General features: G+C 39.5%; 1 protein-coding gene across 8 annotated transcripts in view; it reads left to right on the forward strand.

The window, feature by feature from the left end:
- The window catches only part of LOC122563239 (synaptotagmin-B), a 640974-nt gene that overhangs the window by 507871 nt on the left and 105650 nt on the right, over window positions 1-27453 (forward strand). For 7 of the 8 annotated variants that reach the window (XM_043716847.1, XM_043716851.1, XM_043716855.1 and 4 more), the window contains one exon: window positions 5839-5967. In XM_043716847.1, coding sequence (XP_043572782.1) covers window positions 5839-5967 — 129 coding nt within the window. The remainder of the gene's footprint in view (window positions 1-5838; window positions 5968-27453) is intronic. The other variant, XM_043716850.1, reaches the window with a different exon arrangement.

The raw sequence follows: 27453 nt of genomic DNA on the forward strand, positions 1-27453 counted from the left end.
TCGGTATTCTAATTATGAGGGACTGGCAAAAGCAGATAGAGAAATGGTTCCCATTGGTGAAAGGATTGATAAAGGTACAGATTTAAGATATTTGGGAAAAGAAATGAAAGATATAGAGAAAATCTTTTATGCACGATGATTAACTAGTATGTGGAATGCATTCCAGAAAGGGCAGTAATAGAAGCAGATTCATTTGTGGCATTCAAAGGGAAGTTGATCATTAACTTAAGAGAGAAATTTCTAGACAATAGGAAAAGTATAGTGTAGTGGCGCAAGATTAATTGCTCTTGCAGAGAGCCAGCATGGACATGAATGGCCGAATGGCCTACCTCTGTGCTGTAACCATACAATAATTCTGTGACATATGAACCGCAGTATTTGCTTAGACAAGTTTGGTCAGCTCCCTGTCTCCAGGAAACACTTTGATGATACAGACCAAGATAAGCTTTATATAACTTATATTTATTGGCATCATAAATTGCAGTTGAAGATAAACAATTTTGTGGATTTCACTATTTGAAAAATTAAGTTATAAATTACAGGAGCATTATTAATTTTTGTCTAGACATGTGTTAGAAATATGTCTTAGCTGTCATTTGAATTTTCTAATCCACAACCTCTGAAAAGCACATTATCATTCACATAAAGAGTTCCTTTTATTTACAACCCTAATGAAGAAGTAAGTATTGTCCATCAATCGGGTCAGCCTGAGTTTCTTGATTCCTCTATTACTACTTCACTACAACATCTAAGCAATGCTGATAAGTAGAAAACTATTTGAAATTACTGATTTCAGTGTCATACTGACACCCTTGAAAAGTGTTTTGACATGAAGACTTCTAATAAAGCTAAAACCTTTGGGATCCCCATACTCGAGCATGGAGAAAGGATTTGGAAAAAAAGACAGAAAATGGTACTTGTGGAAGATAAGTGCTCCATCCTGGAAGATGTGTTAAGTGAAGACCTACCTCCCACCCTTACAAGGCAAAAATGCTTTGTAACCCTTTTTTTGCAGCTCAAGAGATCATCTTGAAACTCAAGACCACTTGTAAGTTTGTCAAATTTGTCAAAGGGTAGAGGCATAGGAAGTAATTTATATTTTGGAGAAGATTATAGTAATCTAGATAAATCATGATCATCTCTATTTAGCAACAAAAGCTCTTAATTATTCATTTAAAGTATTCCCTGTTGACTAAATGTGTGGCATGTTCATACAATGAATGAAATTAATTTGCCATGGCAGGCTTCAAATCTAGTAACAATAGAAGATATAATCCATCCAGTCAACGTTACAAAGCAGTTTAAAAATAGAATGTTGGACTGAGTGGAGTAGCCCTAGGATCTGTATCAAAGAGGGAATCTGTTCATGATAAAGAGGTTCTCATAAAAGCACCTTTTCTTCTGGAAATACAGGGTTGTGAAATCACTCCAGCTTGACCATAAGCCTACAATACAAGCTTATACAGATTCAAGTTCTTATAATGTGCTGGTCAGGCCATAACATTGTTATGTTCAGTTTTTAACAGTATAATCGGCAGGTGATCTATATACAGCAAGCGGAAATCTTCTATGAAGAAAGAATAGTTTTACAACTTGGAAAAAAGGACATTAATAGGATGGGTCAGACTGGAACCAATTTCTCAATAAACAAGAGAGGAAGGGAAAAAGGGCAGGAAAAGTGGGAAAAAGGAAACATGGACTCAGTTAAGGATATTACCTTCTGTCATTTTGAATTACAGCCTATCAACCAACATGCAAGGACAGATATTGCATGTTACACATTAAGCAAACAGAATCCCTCATTACTCTCTGAGAAGTTTTTAACAAGCCATTCTGTGTGCGTCATATCTCTTTGTGGTGTTTGTGAAGCTTCACAGCCTATCTTTTGTCTTTACAATTTTTTTTCTGTGCTCTTCCTGATCTGTATTATCTGACTGTATTTTCTGACTGTCCTGGATTTCAACTGGATGGTAGGTTCTTCCAAGAATTTGTTTTGTATTGGCTTTAAGGTTTAATTCTTACATCTGCACATATACCCTTCTATTTATTGTCTGTAAAATAAGAAGTTTTAATATCAGTGATGACATAAGGATTAAGATTGTTCAGATTGTAATAATTGATTGCAATTTAGAAAATACATTATTTTGGACAATTAAAAGCAATCAGAGTTATTGAAAGACAATATTATTTGCAGATTTAAACAGAAAATTTGGCTTTTTAGAAGCAACCACAATTATCAGAATTGTGCTGATGTGCTCGAACAGAAAAATATTTTAATTTGGATTGTGAATGAAGTCAATAACAATTTAAAATAACATATTCACAAAAATGCTTCTAATCACAGCATTGCATTGCCAAAGAGTGTTCCTTTGACACAATGTAACCATGTTGTTTTATTCTGGTTTAACAATATTTAGAGAAAAACATCACTGTTGAATCATAGGCGTTGGTTGGATCCATGCACAATAGAGGTGATGGTTGTATTAAGCCGACAGATAAATATTTGTTAATCCACCTGGCATGATTACCATACCTGATAATCTGCAATGCCATTTTCTTCTTCCTCAGTCAAATTGCAGAACATCAATTTCAGTTAATGCCTGTCTAGCTAGCATCAATCAACAGCCAGTAAAACATTTAATAAATATGTAACTCAGGGGTAACTGTGGCCTTCACAGCACACTAATGCTTAAATCCAGGAGGATACACATGAGAGTATTCAGTCCCAGTACTCCACTCCAGTAAAGTTGACTTTTTTTTAAAACCTCAGTCCTTGTGTATTCTTCAAAGGGAAAAAAAAACACAAAATCTCTCTGTAATTTGGAATATAATCTTGCTGTTGAGTTCAGGTTCATCAGCCCCTCATTATTATCTTTGCAGTCATAATCTAGTCTGTTTAACATTTCTTTGACACTGTAGTTATTGCATCCCATTTGTTTCACATAGATTTTGATTAACACCTATAATTTTCCTTTGTAACGTCTTCTTGTTAAATATCCCATATTGCAATTAAGGGATAAAAATGCCTCCAGTATTTTGGGGTTCTGATCCATCATCATAATTGTCAACTGGAAAGTTTTCAGCTAAAGATGCAAACAAAAAGGCATAATACTTTCAATTGAACATCACATTAGAATTCTGAACCAGTAGTAAAAATAATACAAATCAATAGTTCCCTATTTTGAATTCTTCTATAATAATTGATATCTAAATATTATTTGTTAAATCAGAATATTGGTAATTATCTTTTTTATTGCAAGATTGCTACTGACAGTAATTGCCATACACACATTACCAATTGAGAACCATGTAGGATTAATTATGAGTGATGTACTTCCAAGAAATCTTTTACAAACAATATTTCTCTGTCATAACTAAAACTTTTAGTATTTTGCCATTGTAGACTGGAGTCCACTGTGAGAATCATAACAAAATTATGTTTTAACTGGTCAAAACATCACCAAGTATTTTACACAATGAGTTGCCTTTGAAGAAGTAATTATTTCCAGGAAAGCACTTTAGAGTCACTTTATTCAAACCACACATCTCAAATGTCTGATGACCAGATGTGGTGATAAGATTTTAATGATGCAGCTTACTCCCAAAATTATAAATTTGGTCTTTACACTAAAATCCTTTCAATCATCTGAATTAAACTATGTAAAAGATGCAGAAAAAAGTATGAATTTATGATTAAAGATAGTTTAGTTGTCAGAAGACTCTGAATTAAACAACCTTAATCAAAAGAGAATGGGCTGTATAGCTGAAGAATATGCTGAAATGTAGCAATTGTCAGATTTTCATCAGCCCATGTCATGGAAGCTGTAATGACTCTTGGAATGAAATGATTAGTAAGTTTAATTATTAGGCCACTTTGACAGGTGAAGGTAATCTGTCGTGCTGCTGATCAAGAATTTTTTTTAAAAAAAGGGCTATGGCTGTAAAATATTTTTTTAAAAAATACCAAGTCCATATTTATTTTAATTTTTTTTTATTTAATCAGGTATATTAGTTTGAATTTATAAAGAGAAAATACCATAAACTATGCTTGCTTTGGAAATATATCCTAATAGAATTAATAAAGCAAGATAATTCAATTCCTTTGTTGCTTTCAGTTCCCAGAAACAATTCTAAATACTGACATGATCAGTTATTGAGATATCGCTCAAAAATGTAAAACATTGTCCCACTGTCTCTCCTGTATCTCCCACTACTTGATTTCCCAAACACTATCTTTTTATTTTCTTTCTCTCAAACTCTCTCTCATCAGTGCCTCTACATCTGTTTATCTTGACTCCTGTTCTTAATCTGACAGTCACCTTTTCTGTCAGTTTCTCTGTGCTGTTTCTTTTTTTTGTACATTTTTATGAAAAGTTTTCATACTCTTCCTCTGTCTCTCATTTTATGTTATTCACCTTTCCCAACTCTATCAACTCAGTGTCACCTTGCCGATAGCTATGGAATCGATCTTGTCTTTTAGTGGAATAAATAATTCACTGGTTTCTAGTGTTCTTCCATTTGCATGCATTCTAAACTTAGTCTGTCAGTCCCAACTTTCAACTGCACCTCTAATCCGGTAATCAGGGATGTGTGGCAGGCCAGTGGCCACAAAATAGCAATGGGAAGTGTCAAAAGTGAGATATGAGCAGTGAGGCTGGAGATGCTGTTGGGTGAGTGGCAGCAAGTCAGAAGACTAGGGCTAGAAAGAGAATGAAATAGGGTTATAGTCAATCAGGAAGAATTGATCAATAAGTTCCACAGCATATGGGTCACAAGATGGCAAAGCAGTCAAGCAAGGACCCATAATCCGATCAGGAGAAAGGTATTGGGGCTTTCTTCACTCTATATGAAAATTTTAATGTGGGGTTTGTTATTTCTGGAGATTTGTATGCCTTTTTTTCTTGGTATAGAATTGGTTCTTTGGACTGATTGGTCAAAGGAACACAGCAACCACACAGTCATCAAAACATAAAAATTGCTACATTGTCCTAAATAAAATGGATTTTTGCCAACTTTAGGCTTTCTGCCAATTACAAACAGTGTGTAACTCATTGTCTTAAGGAGATCAGACATTAGACAAAACAGTTAATCTCTCTTAAGCAATCATGCACAGAGAGTCATATGGGGATTGTCAATCCATACAGACATCTTTGAATTTAACTCTTATGCGTTTGGCATAAATGTATTGAACTCTTAAGACATTTGATGAATAAGATGAGGCATGTTGGACTGCAAATTGCACATGAATGTAGTTTATAGACCTGAAGCTGTAGCAATGCAGGAAAATACCATCAAGATTCTTTTAATGACTCTAGTATTGCTTTGCTCCCTTTGAAACATATTATCATCTGCACGCCTGATTATTAATATTCAATCGCATCAGCTTTCTTCAGATCTGCACTGCAAAACCACTCAGCCATTTAAATGGTAGATTGCCTTTTCTGGCCCATGTTTTCAAGTTCAGTTGTTTCAAAAATCAATAGTAGACTCAAGTTTTGTCTTATAAAGTGATCCATGATGCTATTAAAGTTCAACACAGTATTTTTGAATTCAGTTCATAACTGAAGTGGTGGTTTTAATTCACCTCTTAGTCAATATGGCAAACCGTTATCAGTTGACTGAGCTGAAACCACTTTGTATTTATGAAAATTATTAATCTAATGAAATCAGTACTATATTAAAGCTGGCAAAAGGCATATTCTACTGCATCTACAGCCTATCTTACGAGGTTATTAAAAAAACATGCGTTATTTAAATCAGGAGTTTTGCTATCAAGGTATTGATCACAGGAAAACACTACCTGTGGAAACTCAGCAAAATTTTGCTTCCTCTTCACAGACCAAACAGGATGATGATGATGCAGAAACTGGTTTAACTGAAGGTGAAGACAAAGATGAGGAACCAAAAGAGGAAGAAAAGCTCGGGAAATTGCAATTTTCACTGGACTATGACTTCCAGAATAACCAGGTGAGATGCGGTAATCTGATTTCACTGCAACAGCAAACTCCTTAGAAGATATTGTAGAAGTTCATGGTGATCAGTACATTATAGTTCATTCTAACATTCAGTTTGTTCTTAGGAAAGCTGCTTAGAAAAATTTCCCTGTCTAAAGGGGAAGAGAAATGGGTCATTTAATTATTCATATTGCCAGGCCTAAACTGAAGAGCTGCAACCAAGAGATGGATTTGAAATCATGAATCTTTTTGAAAGGAAGTGAAATATTTGAGTACTGAGCTGTTGCTTATAGTCAGTCTTCAATCTTCTAATCATATAAAGTAGCCACTTAATCAGACAGATTGGTTAGGGGTCACTTAGCTCAGTTGGTGAAATGTTTGGTGAGTGATACTAGCAGCATGGGTTCAAATCCCATTCTAGCTGAGGTTGCCATGAAGGGCAATCCTTCTTAACCTCTTCCCTGACCGAAGGCATGGTGACCCTCAAGTTAAACTACTACCAGTTATCTCTGTCTAATGAGAGACTAATGGTGACTTTACCTTAATATATGATTAAAGGTCATTGAAGTAAAAATCTTATTTACTCATTCCTTTTATATCTTTCTATACCACTTTGCAATTTCTATCAGTCAAATTAAGTTGAATGATGCAACTACTTGGTCTCAGTCAATTTTTTTTATTATGACACATTGTAAATATGGTTGTTACTGGTTAGGCGAGCATTTATTGCCGATCATACTTCCTAGAGAAGGTGGCAGTCATTTGTCGCCTTGAAGCACAGGAGCCTGCATGGTGTGGAAACATCAACAGTACAACTAGGAAGGGAATTTCATGACTTTGACCCAGAGAAGGAGCTACATTAGGATGGTGTGTGATTTGGAGGTAATCATGCATGAGGTGATGTTCCCATCCATCTGCAATCCTGCTTCATGTAGGTTGTAGAGGTTGAGAGTTTAGAAGATGCTGTTCAAGGATAAATTGCTCTGGTATACATTGTAGATACTGTCACTGTATACAAGCCACAAACCAACCTACTACAACATAAGAACTAGGAGCAGGAGTAGGCAATTCAGCCCCTTGAGCCGACTTCACAATTTGATATGATCATGACAATCGCATTTCAGCCTCAACTCCACTTTCCAGCCCTAACACTTCAACGCATCACTAATTATAATCTCCTCCTTAAATTTACTCAATGTCCCAGAATCCACTGCACTCTGGAGTAGTGAATTCCACAGATTCATGATTCTTTGAGAGAATCCAATCCAATATATACAATACCATGCTGCACATGAACTAGCCCTCCAGTCTATCAAGCTTGCGCTGATTTATCTTTATTCAGACCTGTTACTCATTGCCCAGGTGTGGTATCCAACCCTCTGTTTGCCTCCCATTCATGTATGTATCAAGATATTAAACGTTGTTACTGTGCCTGCTTCCACCATCTCCACCACTGTCTGTGTGAAACATTTTCCCCACACTTCTTCCCTAAACTTCCACCCTCTCACTTTGAACCTGCACCCTTTTGATCTTTCCAGGCTGGGAAAAGGACTCTGACTATCCACCCTAACTGAGCTTGTCATAATTTTGTAGACCTCTAACAGGTCATTCCTCAGCCTCCATCTTTCCCATGAAAGCAATCTGAGTTTATCCAATCTCCCCTCATAACTAAAACCTCCAGACCAGGCAACGTTATAGTAAATCTTCTCTGCATCCTCTCCAAAGCATCCATGTCCTTCTGGTAGATTGACGACAAGAACTGCATGCATTATTCCAAATGTAGTCTAATTAAAATTTTATATAGTTGTAACATAAGATTAGATTAGATTCTCAACAGTGTAGAAACAGGCCCTTCGGCCAACAAGTCCACACCGCCCCACCGAAGAGTAACCCACCCAAACCCATTCTCCTAACCTATATTTACCCCTGACTAACATACCTAACACTGTGGGCAATTTAGCATGGCCAGTTCACCTGACCTGCACATCTTTGGATTGTGAAAGAAAACTGGAGCACCCGGAGGAAACCCACGCAGACACGGGGAGAATGTGCAAACTCCACGCAGACAGGTGGGAATCAAACCCAGGTCCCTGGTGTTGTTAGGCAGCAGTGCTAACCACTCAGCCACTGTGCCGCCTAATTTTTATATTCGGTGCCCCAACCAATGAGGGCAAGTGTGCTGTATGCCTTCTTAAATACCTTATCCAACTGTGTTGCTATTTTCAGGTATCTGTGAACATGTACGCCCAGATCCCTCTGTATGTCAATGCTCCAAAGGGTTCTACCATTTATTGTATAATTTACACCTGAATTTGATCTTCCAAAATGCATCACCTTGCATTTGTCTGAAATAAATTCCATCTGTCATTTCTCTGCCCAAATCTACAATCAATGTATATCCCATTGCTTCCACTGGCAATCCTATTTTCTGTCTGCAAATATGCTAATTTTGGTGTCATTGGCAAACTTACTAAATAGACCACCTACATTTTCCTTAAAATCAAATCATTTTATATATAAGAACAAAGATCCCAGGACTAGTTCTGATCTCCATGGCGAAAAGCACTCTTACACCCTTTCTGCTCTGTCTTCTATGACAAAACTATATTCATCTAGCCAGCTCACCCCAGATCCCATGAGACTCTACCTTCTGTACCAGCCTACCATGAGGTACCTCATCAAATACCTTATTAAAGTCCAGTAGACAACATCCACTGCTCTCCCTTCATCATTCTTGTCACAGCCTCAGCAAACTGAATCAAGTTGGTGAGACATGACCTTGCCCGCACAAACCGCTGCCTATTACTAACAAGTCCATTTGCTTCCAAATGTGAATAAATCCTGTCTCTTAGTATCTTGTCCAATAGCTTCCCTACCACTGACTTCACTGGCATGTAATTACCTAGATTATCTTTGTTTCCTTTCTTAAACAAAGCAACAATATTGGCCACTTTACATCCTCTGAAACCTTGTCTGAGGCCAAAGAGGATGCAAAGATATCAGTTAAGGCCATAGCTATTTCCTCTCTTACCTCCCTCAGTATGCTGGATAGATCATATCTGGCAAAGTGGACTTGTCTACCTTAATACATTTCAAGACACCCAACACTTCCTCCTTCATTATGTTGACCTGTCTGAGAGTATTCACACACCTTTCTCTAATCTCAACATTCCTCACGTCCCTCTCTTCGGTGAATACCGATGTAAAGTACTCATTAAGGATCTTACCTATTTCCTCTGGCTCTACACATAACTTTATCCTTTATTTTTGAGTGGGCCCATTCCTTCTTGCTCCTAATATATGTATAAACTACCATTGGATTCTCTTTAACCTTGCTGGCAAGGGCATTTAATGGCTCCTTTTTCCTTCCTAACTCCCTACTTGAGCTTCTTGTTACTTTCTCTATATTCTTAAAGGAATTTGTCCATTTTTGGTTGCCTAGAACTTAGATATGCTTCCGTTTTTTGACTTAGCTGATTTTTTTCCCCTGTCATCCAACGTTCCTAGATCCTGCCATTCCTGTCCTTCATTTTCACAGGAACATGCCTGTCCTGCACTCTAATCAACCAGTTTTTTAAAAACTCCCACATGTCAGATGTGGATTGACCCTCAAACAGCCAGTCCACATTCTCCAATTCTTGCCTAATTCCGTTATAGTTGGCCTTTCCCCAATTTAACACCTTCATCTGAGGTATATTCTTGTCATTATCTGTACATATCTGAACATTTATGGAATTATGCTCACTATTCCCAAAACGATGGTCACTACTCCCTCATTGGACTATCCACATACTGTTTCAAAAAACTGTCCTAGATCACCCAACAAACTGCTCCCCATACAAACCCCCGGCACTAAATTTGGGGCAAGTTAAAATCACCCACCGCAATAAACTTGTTATTTTCACATCCTTCCAAAATCTGATAGCACATCTCTTCCTGTATTTCTCTGGCAGCTAAGAAGTCTGCTGTTGTGTCACCATAGTCTTACCAGACCATAGCGACTGCTCTCTCATTTGAGAGAAGTGACTGGTGGTGATTTAACCTGAGGGGCATCAGACCTCAGATGAGGGAAGAGGTTGAGACGGAGAGTCCTTCATGGTAATATCAAACTGGTGATAGGAATTGAACCCACACTGTTGGCATCACACCACTCTGTAAACCAACAATCCAGCCAATTGAAATAAACCAATTTGGGAAGTCTGTAGTACAATCCCATCATTGTGATAACTCTCTTCCTCTTCCTGATTGCAAGATCCCTCAGAGGTGTCTTCCCTCAACACAGATGTGATATATTCCCTAACCAGTAATGCAACTCCTCCGCCTCTTCTGCTTCCTCCTCTGTCTTGTCTAAAACATCATTAACCTGAACATTAAGCTGTCAGTCCTGTCCCTTTTTCAACCATGTCTCTGTGATAGCAACATCATCATAATTGTGTGCATTAATCCAAGTTCATCCATTTTACCTATTATACTTCTTGCATTGAAGCAAATGCAGTCCAAGCCTCCAGTTCTGCTGAGTTCAGCATCCTCTCATTGATTGCTCTTCCTCTTAGCTATATTTGCCTTGGTCTCAAGCTCTTCCCCAGTCTCTATACTTACTCACCTGCTGCTCTTGTCACCACTCCCTGCCATATTAGTTTAAACCCTCCCGAGTGGAACAATCAAACCTCCCTGCTAGGATATTGTGCTCCTCCAGTTTAGATGCAACCTGTCCTTTTTGTACAGGTCCCACCTTCCGTGGAAAACATCCCAATGATTCAAATATCTGAAGCCCTCCCCCCTATACCAGCTCTTTAGGCACGTGTTCAATTGTACTCTGTCTCTCTTCCTAGCCTCAGTAGCATGAGGCATGGGGAGAAATCCTGAGATTACTACCCTAGAGATCCTGCTTTTTAAATTTATAACTAACTCACTGAATTGTCGTTGCAGGACCTTGTCACTCTTCCTACCTGTGTCATTTGTGCCAATATGGACAATGACTTCTATCTCTTTACCCTTCTGTTTTAGGATGCCCTATATTCGCTCAGAGACATCCATGACCCTGGCATCAGGGAGGCAACATATCGTCCTGGAGTCCCTCTTGTGGCCATAGAAGTGTCTATCTGTGCCCCTGCCTATCAAATGTCCAATTACGCTTTCTCTATGATGGTTTGTCCTTCTCCTCTTTACAGCAGGGACAGCTGTGATGCCACTGCTCTGACTACTGTTGCTGTCACCTGATGGGCCATCCCTCTCATCATATCCAAAACAGAATACTTATCTGACAGGGGGACAACTACAGGGGGCAGCTGTGCACTGACTGCCGGCCCCGTCTAGCGGTCACCGACGTATCACTCTGTACCTTGTATGTGGCCATTTTCTCTAACGTCTATCTAATTTCTTCTCTTTGTTGATAAGTCTGCTACTCCTTCTACTAAATCTCAGTCTAGACTGCCCACATGAAGAAAGATCCTATGTTTACATTGTCAATCCCCTTTAGCATATATTATACCTCAATTAGATCTCCTCTCATTCTTCTAAACCCCAGACAGTATAGGCCTAAACATCACCATTTTCTTTCATATGACAAACCCCTCATGTATGGAAACAATCTAGTGAACGTCCTCTGAGCTGTCATCAACACAACTATCCCTCCTCAAGAAAAGTGACCAAAATTGTATACAATCCTCCAGATGCAGTCTCAAAGCTTTGTACAGTTGCAGCAACACTTCCCCATTTTTATATTCTATTTATTTAGCAATAAATGCCAAAATTCCATTTGTCTTCCTTATTACCTGTTGTATCTGCATACTAGTTTTCTGTGATTCATGCACATGGATACCAGATCCCTCTGCACTGAAGCACTTTGAAGTTTCTGTCCATTAGATTGTCTTTCTATTCCTCTGAACAAAATGGATAATCTCATATTTAAACCTTACATTAAATTTTATCTATCAAATTTTCACCTATTGCCCCAATCCATTCATATCCTTTGGTAAATTTCTGATTTCAACACTGTAACTTACTTATTAATTTTAGCCTATTTTAGGTACTGAAAGTTGTGAAATATTACATGGGCGATATTCAACTTTTTTTCCCCTACAAATGTGTTTTTACATACTTAGGAGAAGAACCTATTACCAATCTGGTTATTTCATGACTTGATCTGGAGTTCAAATCCATTTACGTGTTTTTGTTCCATATCGCTTGATGCAATTTCTTTTTATTAATCCATTACCCTCAGTCTTGGAAAAGTTCAGCTGATCCAAGGTCCAACCTTTTGTGAAAGAAAGAGTTCTATATTTCCACTCCCTTTTGTGAAAAGAAGAGATATTTTGTTAGCCAGTGTTCTGATCCCAGAGACACTCCACTAATTACAGTTTTACTACCTGAAAATGAACAGTTATATCTACAGTCAAATTCTCGATTAGTTGTTACTCCATGGTTTTAGCGGAATGTAGATAGTACAGAGGAAGAAAAGGAATATAAAGATACGTTGTTTTGTTGGCAAGGTGAAATTAAGTAAATCGATTGGATGGAGGCTCATGTGCAACATGAGTATGAGCACTGATGGCTTGAAGAGTCCGTTCCCGCTATCCATGTATTCCATGTAATTCTTGGGTCCATTCCTAAATGGCCTAACACTTAATTTTATCTTTAGCTTAACATATCAAAAATCTATGTATTCTTTTCTTCCTGATGTCTTTCTTTAGGGTTTCCTTAAATGCAGAATGCTGTCTGCTTTACCCACTGCATGTAGTAATGATTTTCATTATCTCTTGTTCCAGACACTCCAGAGGAATATTTTTTGCTGTCTACACTATCAGACTATTATCTTCAATGTCTTGATTAGATTATCCCTCAACCCTCTAAACTCAAGCTAATACAAAATTTACCCTTCTAATTTAATATCTTAACTACAAAAATAATTTGGTGAATCTGCATTGTATCAGTGGCTAATACATGCGTCCTGTCTTTTCTTGCCCAAAGCTGAACACGTTACTTCACCTGATACATTGATAAGGCTAACATTCCGCTAGATACATATCTTATTGTCATTATACTCAAGCATAGGAGTACAGTGAAAAGTGTCCAAGACGCCATTCTGTGGTATCATCTTAGAGTACAAAGAGGGGATTAAAAACAGAAATAAAAGAAACAGCCAAGATAAAAAAGGGAACAGCTCTTTCCTCCACCAGCACCAGGAGGCCTTGCTGCCAGAAAAGTAAACCCCCCCCAAATGTTCATCCCTCAGTCTGTGAATGCCACCACCTTTACAGGTACCTGGACCCAGCCATTGTCTGGAGCCATGTTGCCATTCTTTACCACCATGCGTCTGCTGAAGCTGCTGAATCCTGAACCGGGCTCACGCCGAAGCAGCCAGTGCCAACGTTGCTGCCACCACAAAACAACATCCTAGAGCATATGGAAAAATCAGGAGAATGATAAAGTCATAATAGTCAGTGAATAGCTGATGAAGATATGATGGGTTGAATGAGTTTCTGCTGGTCAACATGGACAAGTTGGACCGAAGGATCTGTTTCCATGCTGTACATCTCTATGATTCTATAACCTTCCGTGATCGTGAATTCTTCTGGTGAAATGTTGAACCGCTTACTAGATTTCAGTACATGGACATTCAAATCCCTTTTTGTTTTCAAAGCGCCAAGTTTTGCATCAGTAAGAAAATATTCAGAGTCACTTTATTTAAATATAACGTGTCTTACCTCAATTCTCCACAGTCATCTGCTCTAGTTCTTCCACTCATTACATCTACTCAAGCCTCTTTATAACCTCTGGTTTTCATCAACACCATGCCTCTTCATTTCGTGTCATCTGAATACTTAGATATACAGTTCTGTATTCAAGTAATTAATAGATGTAATATGACTCCAGTCTAACTCACAGGGGAAAACCACTTGCCATGATATCATACAATGTCCCAGACAACATCACCATGATCCCAGAATGTTCTCTCTCAATGGCAGGACCAGCAGAAGTGGCAGCACAGTGGTGTACAGTCAGGAGGAAGTCCACCAGACACCATGATGTCATCATATTAAACAGACACAGAAACCTCCTGCTGATTATCATAAACTGCCCACCATTGGCTGATGAATCAGTACTCCTCGGTGTTGAATAACACTTGGAAGAAACACTGAAGTCTCCCAAGTATTCTTACCAACATCAGAGTACATTCTGCAATGTCCATCGCCAAGAATGGTTTGGCAGCAACATTATTGACTAAGTTGATGGAGTTCCCAGCAGCCAGATTAGATCAGTGACTGGCATGGAAGGAATCATCAAAAGGGCAAAACATACTTGATCTCATCCTCAGCAATCTGCCTTGTATAGATACATCTGTCCATGACAGTAAGAGTCCCATCATCATGTTGAAAATGTCCTCAGTCATGGTGTATGGCACTTGTACCGTACTAAATGGGAAAGACTTTGAACAGATCTAGAAAATCAAGACTGAGTACCTGTGAAGCATTGTGGGCCATCAAAATCAACAGAATTGTATGCTAACACAATGTGCAAACTCATGGCCCAGCATATCCACCATTCAACCATTACCATCAAGCAAGGAAATCAAGCCTGATTCAATGAATAGTGCAGAAGTGCATGCCAGTAGCAGCTCCAGGCAAACCAAAATGTGTCATGAAACTCTAAAACAGGACCACTACTGTGCCAACAACCTAAGCAGCAAGTTAAAAAAAAAATAACTGAGGTAAGTTACTCCACAACCAACAAATGAGAACTAAGTCCTGCTATTTCCATTCAAGTATTGTGGAGTAACCAGAAATATCCTTATTCTCACTGATGAGAGAGAGAGAGTCCAGCAAACCAGTGCAAAAGATAAGGATTTGAAACAGGGAGCAGGATATGATCCAGCTTGGTCTCCTGCAGTGGGCCCCAGCATTGCAGATGCCAGAGTTTAGCCAATTCACTTCCCTCCATGTCATATTGAGAAATGGCTTGAGGACTAGATACTCAATAGGCCCTGGCAACTTTCTGGCAGTATTAGTGAAGACATATGCTCCAGAATTTGCCACACCGCTAGCCGAACGGTTCCAGTACAGTTACAACACTAGCATTTAGCTGACATTGTGAAAAATAGCATATTTTCTCTACTTAAAAAAGTAAGTTAAATCCAACCCGACCAATTACTGCCCCTCAGTGTAGCCTCAAATATTAGTAAAGTGATGGAAGATGTCATTACAGTGCTATCAACTAGTACCTATACAGCGATGACCTCGTCACTGAAGCATATTTTAGGTTCCTATTACCAATGCACTGATTTCTATTGATGCCAGCATTAGTAGGGCTCTGGAACACAGCTCCCTGGTCCATAATGAAAATAGAAAACGGTGTAGAAACTCAACATCTGTGGAAAGAGCAACAGATGCAAAGAGCAAACTGACTCTACTTCAGAATTGTTGTCTATGTTTTCTTTTGTCTCCATTTGAACCACAGCTGTAATGAGGTCAGAACCTGAATACCTCGGAGGAACCTAAATTGAGCTTCAGTATCTTCTCAATGTCAATGAAGTGATGGAAGATGTCATGACACTGCTATCAAGCTGTACCTACTTAGCACAACCAGTTCTCTGAAGCTCATTTTGGGTTCCTCAGATACTGACACAGTCCACTTCTAAATAAAGCAAAACCTGATCAATATTCAGGTGTGGGCTGAGAAGTTGCAAGTAATATTTTCACTAAGGAAGGGTCAAACAATGACCATCTCTAACAAATGAGGATCTAACCTTCATCCTTTGACATTTAATGACATTGCAAGCACTGAATCTCCTACTAGCATAATCCTGAGGGTGACAATTGACCACAAAATGAACTGGTCTAACAATAAATACTGAGGCTACAAGTGCAATTCTGAGGCAAGGAATCCTGTAACAACAATTCACCTTCTGACTCCCCAAAGCCTGTCCACTATCTATAAGGCAGGAGTGTGATGGAATACTCCCCCTTCCCTGATCGTATCGCTGCAACAACATTCAAGAAGCTTGACTTCATCCAAGATGTGCAACCTATTGATTGGCACCATATCCACAAACATTCATACTCTCTACCAGCAATGTTCAGTAGCAGTAGTGTGGACCATCTATTGGATGAACAACTAAAATTTACCTAGACTCCCTAGCACATTCCAAACCCGTGACCAGTACTATTTTGAAGGATAAAGCAGTAGATACATGGGAACACTATAATATGCAAGTTAGCAATCACCGTCCTGACTTGGAAATGTAATGTTGTTCCTGCGTCACTAGGTCAAAGTACTAGAACTTCCTCCCTAATGATATTGTGGGTTTACCTACAACAAATGGCCTCCAAGATTGAAGATGATAGCTCACCACCACGTTCTCAAGGACAACTAATATGCTGGCCCAGACAGTGATGCCAGCATCCAATGAAGGAATTAAAAAATCTTGTGCTCGGTGGTGTTGGCATAGTGGTAATATCATTGGAGTAAACATTCCAAGGCCCGGGCAAGCGTTCTGAGGCAATGGGTTCTAATACCACCGTCACAACTGATTAAATTCAATTTCAATTGATAAATCTGGAATTAAGATAAGTCCCAAGTAATGGTGATCATGGAGCTATCATCAATTGTTGTAAAGGCCCATCTGATTCATTCATGTCATTTATGGAAGGAAATCTGCTATCCTCACTTGGTCTGCCCTAAATGTGATTCCAGATTCACAAAAATGTGCGGACTCTGTACAGCTTGCTGTAATGGCCCGGCAAGCCAATCGGTTCATGGGTCATAAGGAAGGGACAACAATATGGGCCTTGCCAGTGACAATCACTGACCATTTTTTTAAACTCTTTTGCTCACACCTACAGAAATTTCTAATGAAATGACATGGTAACTTCATCTCCCAGCTGTGATGGAAAACAGACTGTAGAATCAACATTATGCACACATTAGCAGTATAAACTCCTATTGTGTATTGTACTTGAGTCTTAGTAAAAGAAGGTTTGTAATTTCCATGCTAATAGTGATGAGCTTCTGTGCTACCAACTCACGACAACATTGAACTACATTCGTCTGTATTTAAACATGACAAAATCTCTCACAAGTCTTCTTGCCATTGAAACACTACATAGATCATTGAAAATGGGTTCCAATGGTCTGTCACACTTCTGTTGCCCTGAGTCTGCATGTGACTGATCCTAATTAAGGTCAAATCACAATAAACATTTGAGTGCTCACTGGAGGACTCTGGAAATGCCATCATTGCTGGCTACGCAACATGACAAAGATATAGTTGACATTTTATTCACCAAAAAGGCTTTAAAGAAGCTCACTTCTCTGCCTGAGATTTTCATTTCTCACTTAAAGAACTGTAATACTCGAGGTTATAACATGTTAATGAATGGCAGGGACAGCATATGTCGCATATCACTCTGAATCAGTTTGCTGTGTATAACAGAGAATCAAATCACAAATTTCAATTATTTCTTCCAAATTTCTCTCTATTTCTCTCCAAAATGCATTAACATTGCTGAAGACCTCAGAAGGCACTTGATGACCCTTCATTAATTTATCAATTACCATTTCATACATGTCCTAGACAGTGAGTATAATCAGTTTCCAGTCAACCGCATAGAACATAGCAACTGGAGGCAATCCATCTGTCACCTAGTGCAGCAGAGGGGTGGTCAGGAGGGAGATACATCTCCCCAATCAGCAAAAAAAAGGTAGTGACACAGTTAAAATTGTGTACCCATTCCCCTCCTAATTAGATGACCAGTATACCCCACATTCTAGCATTACCATCAAGCCAAGGGATCAACCCTAGCTCAGTCCAGGGTGCAGTGAGCCAGGAGCAGTGTGATGCATATTGAAAAATTAAGTGCCAATCTACAGATGTTACAGCGCAGGATCTAGAGCATTAAAGACAATGGATGTGGCATGAGGTAAACAAGATTTGGTTGATCTCAAACATCAACAGATCAAAAATAAGTAGTGCAGTACTGCCACATCTAATTGTGAATGGCTCTGGACAATTAAATAAGTAATTGGAGGAGGCGGCTCCACAGATATCCCCCATCCTAATCAACGGGGCAGCTTATGTTATGGACGAGGCCAGACCACTCTAAACATCCTTAAGCAGGCAGCTCTAGACCTAACTTTGTCATTTGTTTCGCTAAATGTTCAGTGAAAATTGCCCGGAGTAAGATAGCTAGTTGGACAAATAGATTTTAAAACAGATAAATATTTATTCAAAATTGCACAATGAAACACAAAGAACAAACTAAAGAACTCCTACAGAACTCAACTTATCCAGCTAGACTTAATTATGCTGTTCTGAATACACACAACAGTACCAATAAGCAAACTCCCTTTAAAAACCAGTATCAATGGAACACATGCTTACAGGTTGAAGTTGAAGGCAGAAGAAGATAGAGTTTCCACACGGCTCCCTGTTGAACTTCCCAGTTCAAGATTGAACTAAAACTGCTCAGCTCAGCTAACTACCTAGAGAGCTGGTCACTCCCCTTTCATTATACAGGTGACTTCTAAAACATGACCATTTTGGCCTGAAGTCTCATCTGTTTACCACCAAGCCTGCCTTCCGAAGTCAATCAAACAAGTCCAATAATGTACCTTCCATGAGTGACTAAAAATCACCAGGTCATCAATGGAAACAACACAATTGGGTAATCCGGAATTGACCTTCTTAGTCAGTCTCTGAAATGGCATGACTTTGAATTGATATAGTCCATTTGGCATTACGAAAGTTGAAATTGCCTTTGCTCTCTCTGACAGGGGTACTTGTCAGTAGCCTCTGAGCAAGTCCAACTTAGAAATGTAAGTTGCTTGTCCCACTTTTTCGACACAGTCCTCCAACTGTGGAATTGGCTATACATCAGTCTTTGTAACGGTGTTGACTTTGCGATAGTCCAAACATAACCATTGGATATATCTGGCTTTGCCACCATGACTATAGATGAGGTCCAGTCACTGTAACTCACTTCGATTATGCCATCTTGGAGCATGCACTCTCTCCTTCTGAACCAACGTTAAAGTGTTATGCCCATAAGAATGTTGCTTAATCGGAACAACATCTCCTATCTCTACATCATGCACAATGAGATTAGTACTTCCCAGTTTATTTCCGTATATCTCCTCATGTGATAGTAATAATTCTTTCAGGTCATTCCAATTTTCTTGTGGAAGGTAACTCAATAATTTATCCCAATTATTGACAACTTCATCTTTGCCCAATTTGATTTGAGGAATGTCCAATTCAAAATCCTCTGAACTTGGTTCTTCCTTCTACACTGTAATCATTAATACCTTCTCCTCGTGCATTCTTTCCCTATCAAAATACCTTTTGAGCATATTCACATACACACTCTGTGAGATTTCTACCTGTCTGGAGTCCTTATCAAGTAGTTCACCTCACTCAATTTCTTCTCAATTTGTTAAGATCCACTTAAAGGCTTTTACAGACTACCTGTTACTGAAGTAACACCAATACCTTATCCCCAATTGCAAAATTTCTTATCCCTTTCTTGTTTCAATGTATGCTGTGATACTTTTAAATGCTGTCTAACCAGTTCTATTTAATTGTTCTCTAAAATTTGACACATAGTTCAAATGGGTTGTCTCTGAATTCTGACTCATTAATTTTTCCTTAATCAATTATAACGGTCCTCTTACTTTTTAGATTAGATTACATTTCAATGTAGAAACAGGCCCTTCGGCCCAACAAGTCCACACCGACCCGCCGAAGCAAAACCCACCCATACCCTTACGTTTACCCCTTACCTAACTTCATGTCCAAAAGTTAATTCAAATGGACTGAATTTGGTTGATTCATTCGGTGCATCTCTGATCGCAAAAAGTTTCTAATGGAACTCCCTTATCCCAATTGTCTGTATACTCCTGACCATAAGCCCTCAACATGATCTTTAGTGTTTGATGCCGTCTCTCTAGTGCTCCCTGTGATTCCGGATGGTACATTTGAATTGCTTTATTCCCAAGTTATCCTTAACCTCCTTGAATAGTTTCGATGTGAAGCTGAGATGAATGACACATCTGGCAAAATTCAAATACATCCTTGTGTAGTATTTCAGTCTGTGTTTTCCTCAGCCCCTATATGACCTCCAAGTGACAGCTCATGTGCCAGTCCTTTCTGTACCCTAGTGGCAGAACAATTTGATGAATCTCTGCCTATTTTTCATCTGCTTGAATGTGTGATGCTCTCCATTTCCTCATTAAGACATCATTTGTTCAGTAATAACACACAGGAATGCATTCGCTTTCTTTCTTTGTAAATGCCTTTTGATGTAACTGTTTTAACTCCTTATGTGTCTGCTGTAATTCAATCAGCTTAGCAGAGCTAAAAATACTGGCATATTTACCTATTTGCTCCTTCTCTGTTCCACTTATCTGACCAAATCAAGTTTCGGATAACAGTACATCAGCTACCTTATCTGTGCCTTTTGATCTCTCCTGCTTCAGCTTGTGTCTCTGTGATCTCATGATCACACAATCAGGGAAAATTGCTGGATAAACATTCTCCAGGTCTTCAGTTGCCTGCGTCTCCACTGCCTTTCAACAAGGATAGGCAGCATGCCTCCCAGTGAATCAGCTACATCAATTGCAAGGACAAATTGTATTCCTGGAGTTAAGAGTTTGTCTAGTACTCCTACTACAAATTCCTCATTCTTCTCTGGACACTCTAGCCTCACTTTACATAATTGGGCATTTTTTGTCTCACCATGAATTCCTGTTACCAGTTCCTTTTCTGGCAATAGACCCTCAGGAGTGCATATCTCCTCATCCTTCATCATCACAGACTAGAGGATCCTGTGCCCCTTAATACTGTAACCTCCTTACTTACTGCTCCTGGTCTGTGTGAATAAATTTTACCCTTGCATATATATATTTTTAAGCAGATCTGGCACTTCCTCCTTTACCAATATCTGATCATTTTGTACTCTCTAAGGCAGTTGTCTAACTTCCCTGATGCTTTTTGTTACTAGTCCAACAAAACTTCCTGGCTTGTCTGGTTTTCCTCCTCTCTGAGCCTACTTTCAGCTTTTATTTCCAGCCTTTTAAGCTGAGTTTCCTTTTCAAGTGTCAGTCTTCGAAGTTCAAAAGCTCTCTCTTTCTCTGTTCTCTCTTTTTCCCTCTCTTCTGCTGCTAATTGTAACTTAAACGGTTTCATCTCTGCTACCCATTCCTTATCTCTCGCCTCCAACTCAAGCTACTTCATTTGCAATTGAATTCTTGCCACCGCTATAGATTCTGATGGTTCCTCCAGCAAATTTAAATGCTGAGCTACTATTGCAATTATCTGTCCTTTCCTCACAAAAGCAGGCAGGTCCAATTCCAGCTTCTCTGCTAATTCCTGCAGCTTGGTCTTATTGACTTTTTGCAAAACTTCCAAAGTCACCACATTCACATCCAGAAAATGTTTGCCGACTGAAAAAGCCATTACTATCCCAAGCCTTGTCTACCCAACTAAACCAACACCTGAAATAAAGACACTAGCACCTACCACTTGCTGTTCAAAATCCCACAAAGAACCCCCAATCGGTTATGGAGTAGGCCAGACCACTAAAAACATTCTTAAGCAGGCAGCCCTAGACCTAACTTTGTAATTTGTTTCGCGAAGTGTACAGTGAAAATTACCCAGAGAAGCATATCTAGGTTGACTACTAGATTTTAAAACAGACAAAAAGTTATTTGCAAAATTACACAATGAAATACAAAGAGCAGAATAAAGAACCCCTACAGAACTCAACCTATCCAGCTAGACTTAAGTATGCTGTTCCAAATACACACAACAGTCCCAATAAGCAAACTCCCTTTAAAAACAAGTATCAATGGAACACATGCTTACAGTTGAAGTTGAAGGCAGAAAGACAGAGAGTTTCCACACAGCTCCCTGTTGAACTTCCCAGTTCAAGACTGAACTAAAACTGCTGAGCTCAGCTAGAGAGCTGACCACTCCCCTTTCTTTATACAGGTCACTTCTAAAGCATGACCACTTTGGTGTGAAGTCTCATCTGTTTACATATAAACAAAAGCCCTCTCAAAATCCTTTTCATCTCTGTACCAAACCAGACTGATCGGAGACCCGACCGGTTTATTGCTCCTCTGAAAAGTATCAAGGACAGAGTCTCCTTGAGCCAAGGAACAGCTTTTAGAAAAAAAAGGGACTAGCTTACTGACACCTAGTACATCAGGACGAAGCACGGGCATCAGACAGAAACGTCAAGTGAACTATCAATCTCAGTCTTCACTGAAAGCCCAAGTATCACAAATGCCAGTCTTTAACTACTTGGATTTTTTTTATTCATTCATGGGTTGAGGGCATCACTGGCTAGGCCAGCATTGATTGGCCATCCCTAATTGTCCAGACGGCAGTTAAAATTCAACCACATCGCAGAGACTCTGAACTCACATGTTGGCCAGACCAGGTAAGGTTGGCAGATTCCATCCCTCAAGGACATTAGTGAACCAGATAGGATTTTCCTGACAATTGACAATGGAATGGTGGTCATCATTAGATTGTTATTTCCAGATTTTTACTGAATTCAAATTCCATTATCTGTCTTGTTGGAATTTGAACTTCAGACCCCAGATGGGCGGCACGGTGGCACAGTGGTTAGCACTGCTGCCTCACAGCGCCTGAGACCCGGGTTCAATTCCCGCCTCAGGCGACTGACTGTGTGGAGTTTGCACGTTCTCCCCGTGTCTGCGTGGGTTTCCTCCGGGTGCTCCGGTTTCCTCCCACAGTCACAAAAGATGTGCAGGGTCAGGTGGATTGGCCATGCTAAATTGCCCGTAGTGTTACGTAAGGGGTAAATGTAGGGGTATGGGTGGGTTTCGCTTCGGCGGGTCGGTGTGGACTTGTTGGGCCGAAGGGCCTGTTTCCACACTGTAATGTAATCTAATCTAATCTAATCATTACCTGGGTCTCTGGATTAAGAGTCCAGCATATTGAGAAGCAGCTAAAGGCACCGGATACTGCAAAGGTTAAAGGTCCTGATAATATCTGGCAATTTTATGACCAAATCCCAGGCAAGTTGCCCAGTTTATTATGGTCCCAAACAGGATACCCCAAGCTGCTAAAACAGGATTAACTGGCTCTCCACCCTTATTCAGTCATTCTCTCAGTTGGTTGCAACAAGGTTAGTTTAGGAAAAGAAATCCCTTCCTTTGCAAATACCTTTCTGCCAGAGCCACATGAACTTATATTTTAAAAATACCTAACTTAACCAGCTAATGTCTTGAATTAACAAAAATATTGAGTTTATTAATCACTACACGAGAAGGAATACTAATGCAACATACATACACACAAGTTAGAAATAAGAGGTGAATCCAAAAGTTCAATAAAAAGTATGATCAGTCTCTCAATTGCTTGTAAAGAGTGGATGGTTGAATGTTGCAGCTATTCCAGTAAAGTTGATGTTGTTAAATTAAACAATTACATGATCCTTAGTTTTGCAGATTGCATGAAGTTCTGTAGTTCTAATTCCTTTCAACTGTAATTGTATTCCAGGAATCAGAGGGGAGGAAAGCAAGAGAGAGTCATTTTGTTATCCTATTTCAGTCTATCTGGTTTGCAGCACTGAAAGGGAGAGAATACCTTTGCCTGTAATACAGGGGTGATTTGAAAAACTAGCCTTATTGTGGCTTTCACAGTATATTAATACTCAAACCCCAATAGATACACAGAAGAATATTCAATCTCGCTGGTACATTCCATTTGTGTTGGGACTGGCATTTGAATCCCTGTCCTTGTGTACTCTTAAAGGGAAAAATACTAAATGTGTCTGCAGTGTGGGACAAAACCTCCAATTGGTGGCTTGCTATTGAACAGGGGTCATCAGCCTCTCATGAGGGAAGGAAAAATAATGGGTCAATGATTCATGGTGGTGTGGCTGCGCAGAGGGATCTTGGAGTCCATGTACATAGATCTCTGAAAGTTGCCATCCAGGTTGATACTGCCAGGACATCTCTACAGAAGTTCCTCAGGCTAGCATTCTCGGCCCAACCATCTTCAGCTATTTCAGCAATGAGCTTTCTTCCAGCAATAATGCCAAAATTGGGAATGTTAACTGATGATGCATGATGTTTAGCACCATTGTCAATTCTTAAGATGTTGAAGCAGTCTATGTCCAAATGCAGCAAGATGTGGACAATATCACGATCGAGCCAGTAAGTGTAAGTAAAATCACACCATTCTCAGTTCCTGGTCCTGACCATTAACCTAATTCTGGCTGGGTAAGGCACGAGTGACCATCAGCTACTGGGATTTAACTGTTGGAGGCAGATAAGAGGAACACATACGGCATCCTGTTCAATTGCAGGAAGCCCAGTCAGTTTTGAGGCCTGTGGCAGACAATGATTATCTCCAACCAAGAGAGAAACTAACCATCTCCCCTTGCCATTCAATGGAATTACAATTAATTCTATACTATTATTATCCTGGGGATATCATTGATTAAAAGAAAATCTGAATTGGACAAGCTGTATAAATACAGTGGATACAACAGCAGGTCAGAGGCTGGGAATTCTGTGGCAAGCAACTCACCACCTGAATCTCCAATGCTTGCCTATTATGTACAAAAGGAGAAAGTGAGGACTGCAGATGCTGGAGATCAGAACTGAAAATGTGTTGCTGGAAAAGCGCAGCAGGTCAGGCAGCATCCAAGGAGCAGGAGAATCGACGTTTCTTCTTCCTGAAGAAGGGCTCATGCCCGAAACGTCGATTCTCCTGCTCCTTGGATGCTGCCTGACCTGCTGCGCTTTTCCAGCAACATATTTTCAGCTATTATGTACAAAACACAAGTTAGGACTATGATTGAATACTCTTCATCCACCTGGATAGGTACAGTTTCAACAACATTCAAGAAGCTCAATACCATCAGGACTATGTAACCTACTTGATTGGCACACCACATACCACAGTGGCAGCAGTATGTACATCTAGAAGGTACACGTCAAGAACCTCACCAAGGCCCTTACAAACCTGCAACCTTTACCACCCAGAACTGTAGCACATGTAAGAGAATACTACCACTTGCAAGTTCACTCCAAGACAAACACCATCCTGACTTGAAACAAAACCACTTTTCCTGGATCAAAATACTGGAACTCTCTTATTAGCAGCAATATAGGTGTGACTGCACCTCAAGTGCTGTACCAATTCAAGATATTGGCTCACCACCACCTGACCTGAATGGGCTAAAAGTGTTACCTACTCAATGACACCCATTTCCAATCAATCCATTTGAAAGTCACCTCTCTGATATTGTACCAGCAAACAGCAGCAAGATAATCTCTTGGCACCCACAGTTTGCTAAACTCGTGAATAATGAGGCACAGCCCTCAAAGCTGACTGGGTCTCCTGCAATTGAACAGGATGACACATATTGTTCCTCTTATCTGCCTCCAACAGTTAAATCCCAGTAGCTGGTCACATACGCCTTCCCCAGCCAGAATTCGGTTAATGGTCAGGATCAGAAACTGAGAGTAATGTTTTAGCGAACCCTAATTCAGGCACTGACACCAATTGCTGGCCTGGCTAAGTGCAGTTAACTTAATCTGGTGTGTTGTTATACTGACCAGTGCTTTTGATTGGATAAAACCACAATGGAAGCTTTGAAAGAGCGACATTCAGATGATATTAGGGAGAGAAAATCATATAAAAAGATCTGTTGTATAAATTATCCCTGGATGTTCAGTGTTACATTCCACACAGGGATTGTTCAATAAACTACAGCATTAATACGTTGGAATTAACCATCTTCAGTACACAGTATGATTTCCACAGAACACTTCATGAATAAAGAATCAGCTTTTATTTTGTCACAGTTTAGTCTGAGCACCTGACATTCCATTATTATGAGCACCTAACACCAGAAAAATCCTATTCAAAGACAAATTAAAAAGCAGCTCTCACCCCATGTTTCATCAGAACATCTGAGTACCTATCATTGAACTTGGCATAGACTACATGTTCTTTCTCCATTCTCAGCTCCAGGAGGGTGCCATCCTGAGCTGCCCACGGTACCAACACTCAGCTGGTTGTAAATGATAAAATCTACTTGTGTCATTTAACTTCTTGGTGGGAGAGCTGAAGTTAGCAATTTAAATTTTATTCCCATCCTATTATTGCTTATAATTATATTTGCATTGCATTAGAGAGCTGAAATGTCATTACAACAATCTCATCTCTGTGAAACTCCTTATATTCTGTCAGCCCCATCAATGCATATAAATAATTGATTACTTTTAGGAGATTGAACTGATGGGAATTAAAAGTTAGACTGACACCAAGTAACATATCAAAAAATTTCAGAAAGTCCATAGAACATTTTAGTTGTAGTATCTCAAACACTTGCATTCCCCTGCTACTTCTAGGGATAAGTGCTCATCAAACTAAATTGAGCAAATAATTAATGCACAAAGTTAATTAGGAACATTTGATTCTTGAAGTCATTCTCTTTTCAAATAATCATAAATTCTTAGAATTTGGAGCACTTATCAGAACTTGGATTGACCTCTCAAAAAGGCATAATTTTGCTGCTTGATTTAACCATCCCAGGTCAAATTTCCACTGATTCAGATAAGTCTGAATTTCTAACTGGTAGTGTAACTTTTTAGAGTCCATGATATACTGTGCTTATGTTGCTATGGATATAGCATTCAGCATTACGGAATTCACCTGTAACTAAGTACGCACATCAGTGATCTAACCCTGTTCAAGAACATCATTAGTTTGTCATTCTTGCCAACTCTCATCAATACATTGTCTATATTAACCAACTGCCAAAACCATGATCTGGCCCCTGTGTGCGGGAGTGAGTATTTTACCATCTGGTCGTCACTAAACACCACCTCACATTGGAATATACTTACCAATGCTTTAAGAATCATGTTTTTTCCAGCATCTCAAATTGGGGAATTTCCATTGGGAAGTTTATTAATGTAACACTGCAACAGAAGAAAAGACGGAAGAGATTAGTGTAAGGAAATAACTTACTACTTACCAGAAAAGAAGGTGGAATTGCAAAGTGATAAACCAGTAAATAAGAACTATCCCTACTTGACCCTTTAAACATTCTTTCTTGTGTAATAGAACCTCCAGAAAGATGGTGAGAGTGAGGAAGTGCTCTGAGTTTGAGTAGTTACACTGATGCCTCCAGTCACAGGTGGCAACAGTGTGAGGCAAGTAGGAAGAGTCGACTGGACCCTTTATGGAAAACAGGGTGTTGTTGGGGATAGGAGGAGTAATGGGGAGAAGGAACAGGCACGAGCTAAAAAATGTGTTGCTCGAAAAGAGCAGCAGGTCAGGCAGCATCCAAGGAGCAGGAGAATTGACATTTCGAGCATAAGCCCTTCTTCAGGAATGAGGAGGGTATGCCAAGCAGGCTAAGATAAAAGGTAGGGAGGAGGGATTTGGGGGAGGGGCATTGGGAATGTGATAGGTGGAAGGAGGTTAAGGTGAGGGTGATAGGCTGGAGAG

Source organism: Chiloscyllium plagiosum, chromosome 26 (assembly GCF_004010195.1).
Source record: "Chiloscyllium plagiosum isolate BGI_BamShark_2017 chromosome 26, ASM401019v2, whole genome shotgun sequence".
Taxonomy (NCBI): Eukaryota; Metazoa; Chordata; class Chondrichthyes; order Orectolobiformes; family Hemiscylliidae; genus Chiloscyllium; species Chiloscyllium plagiosum.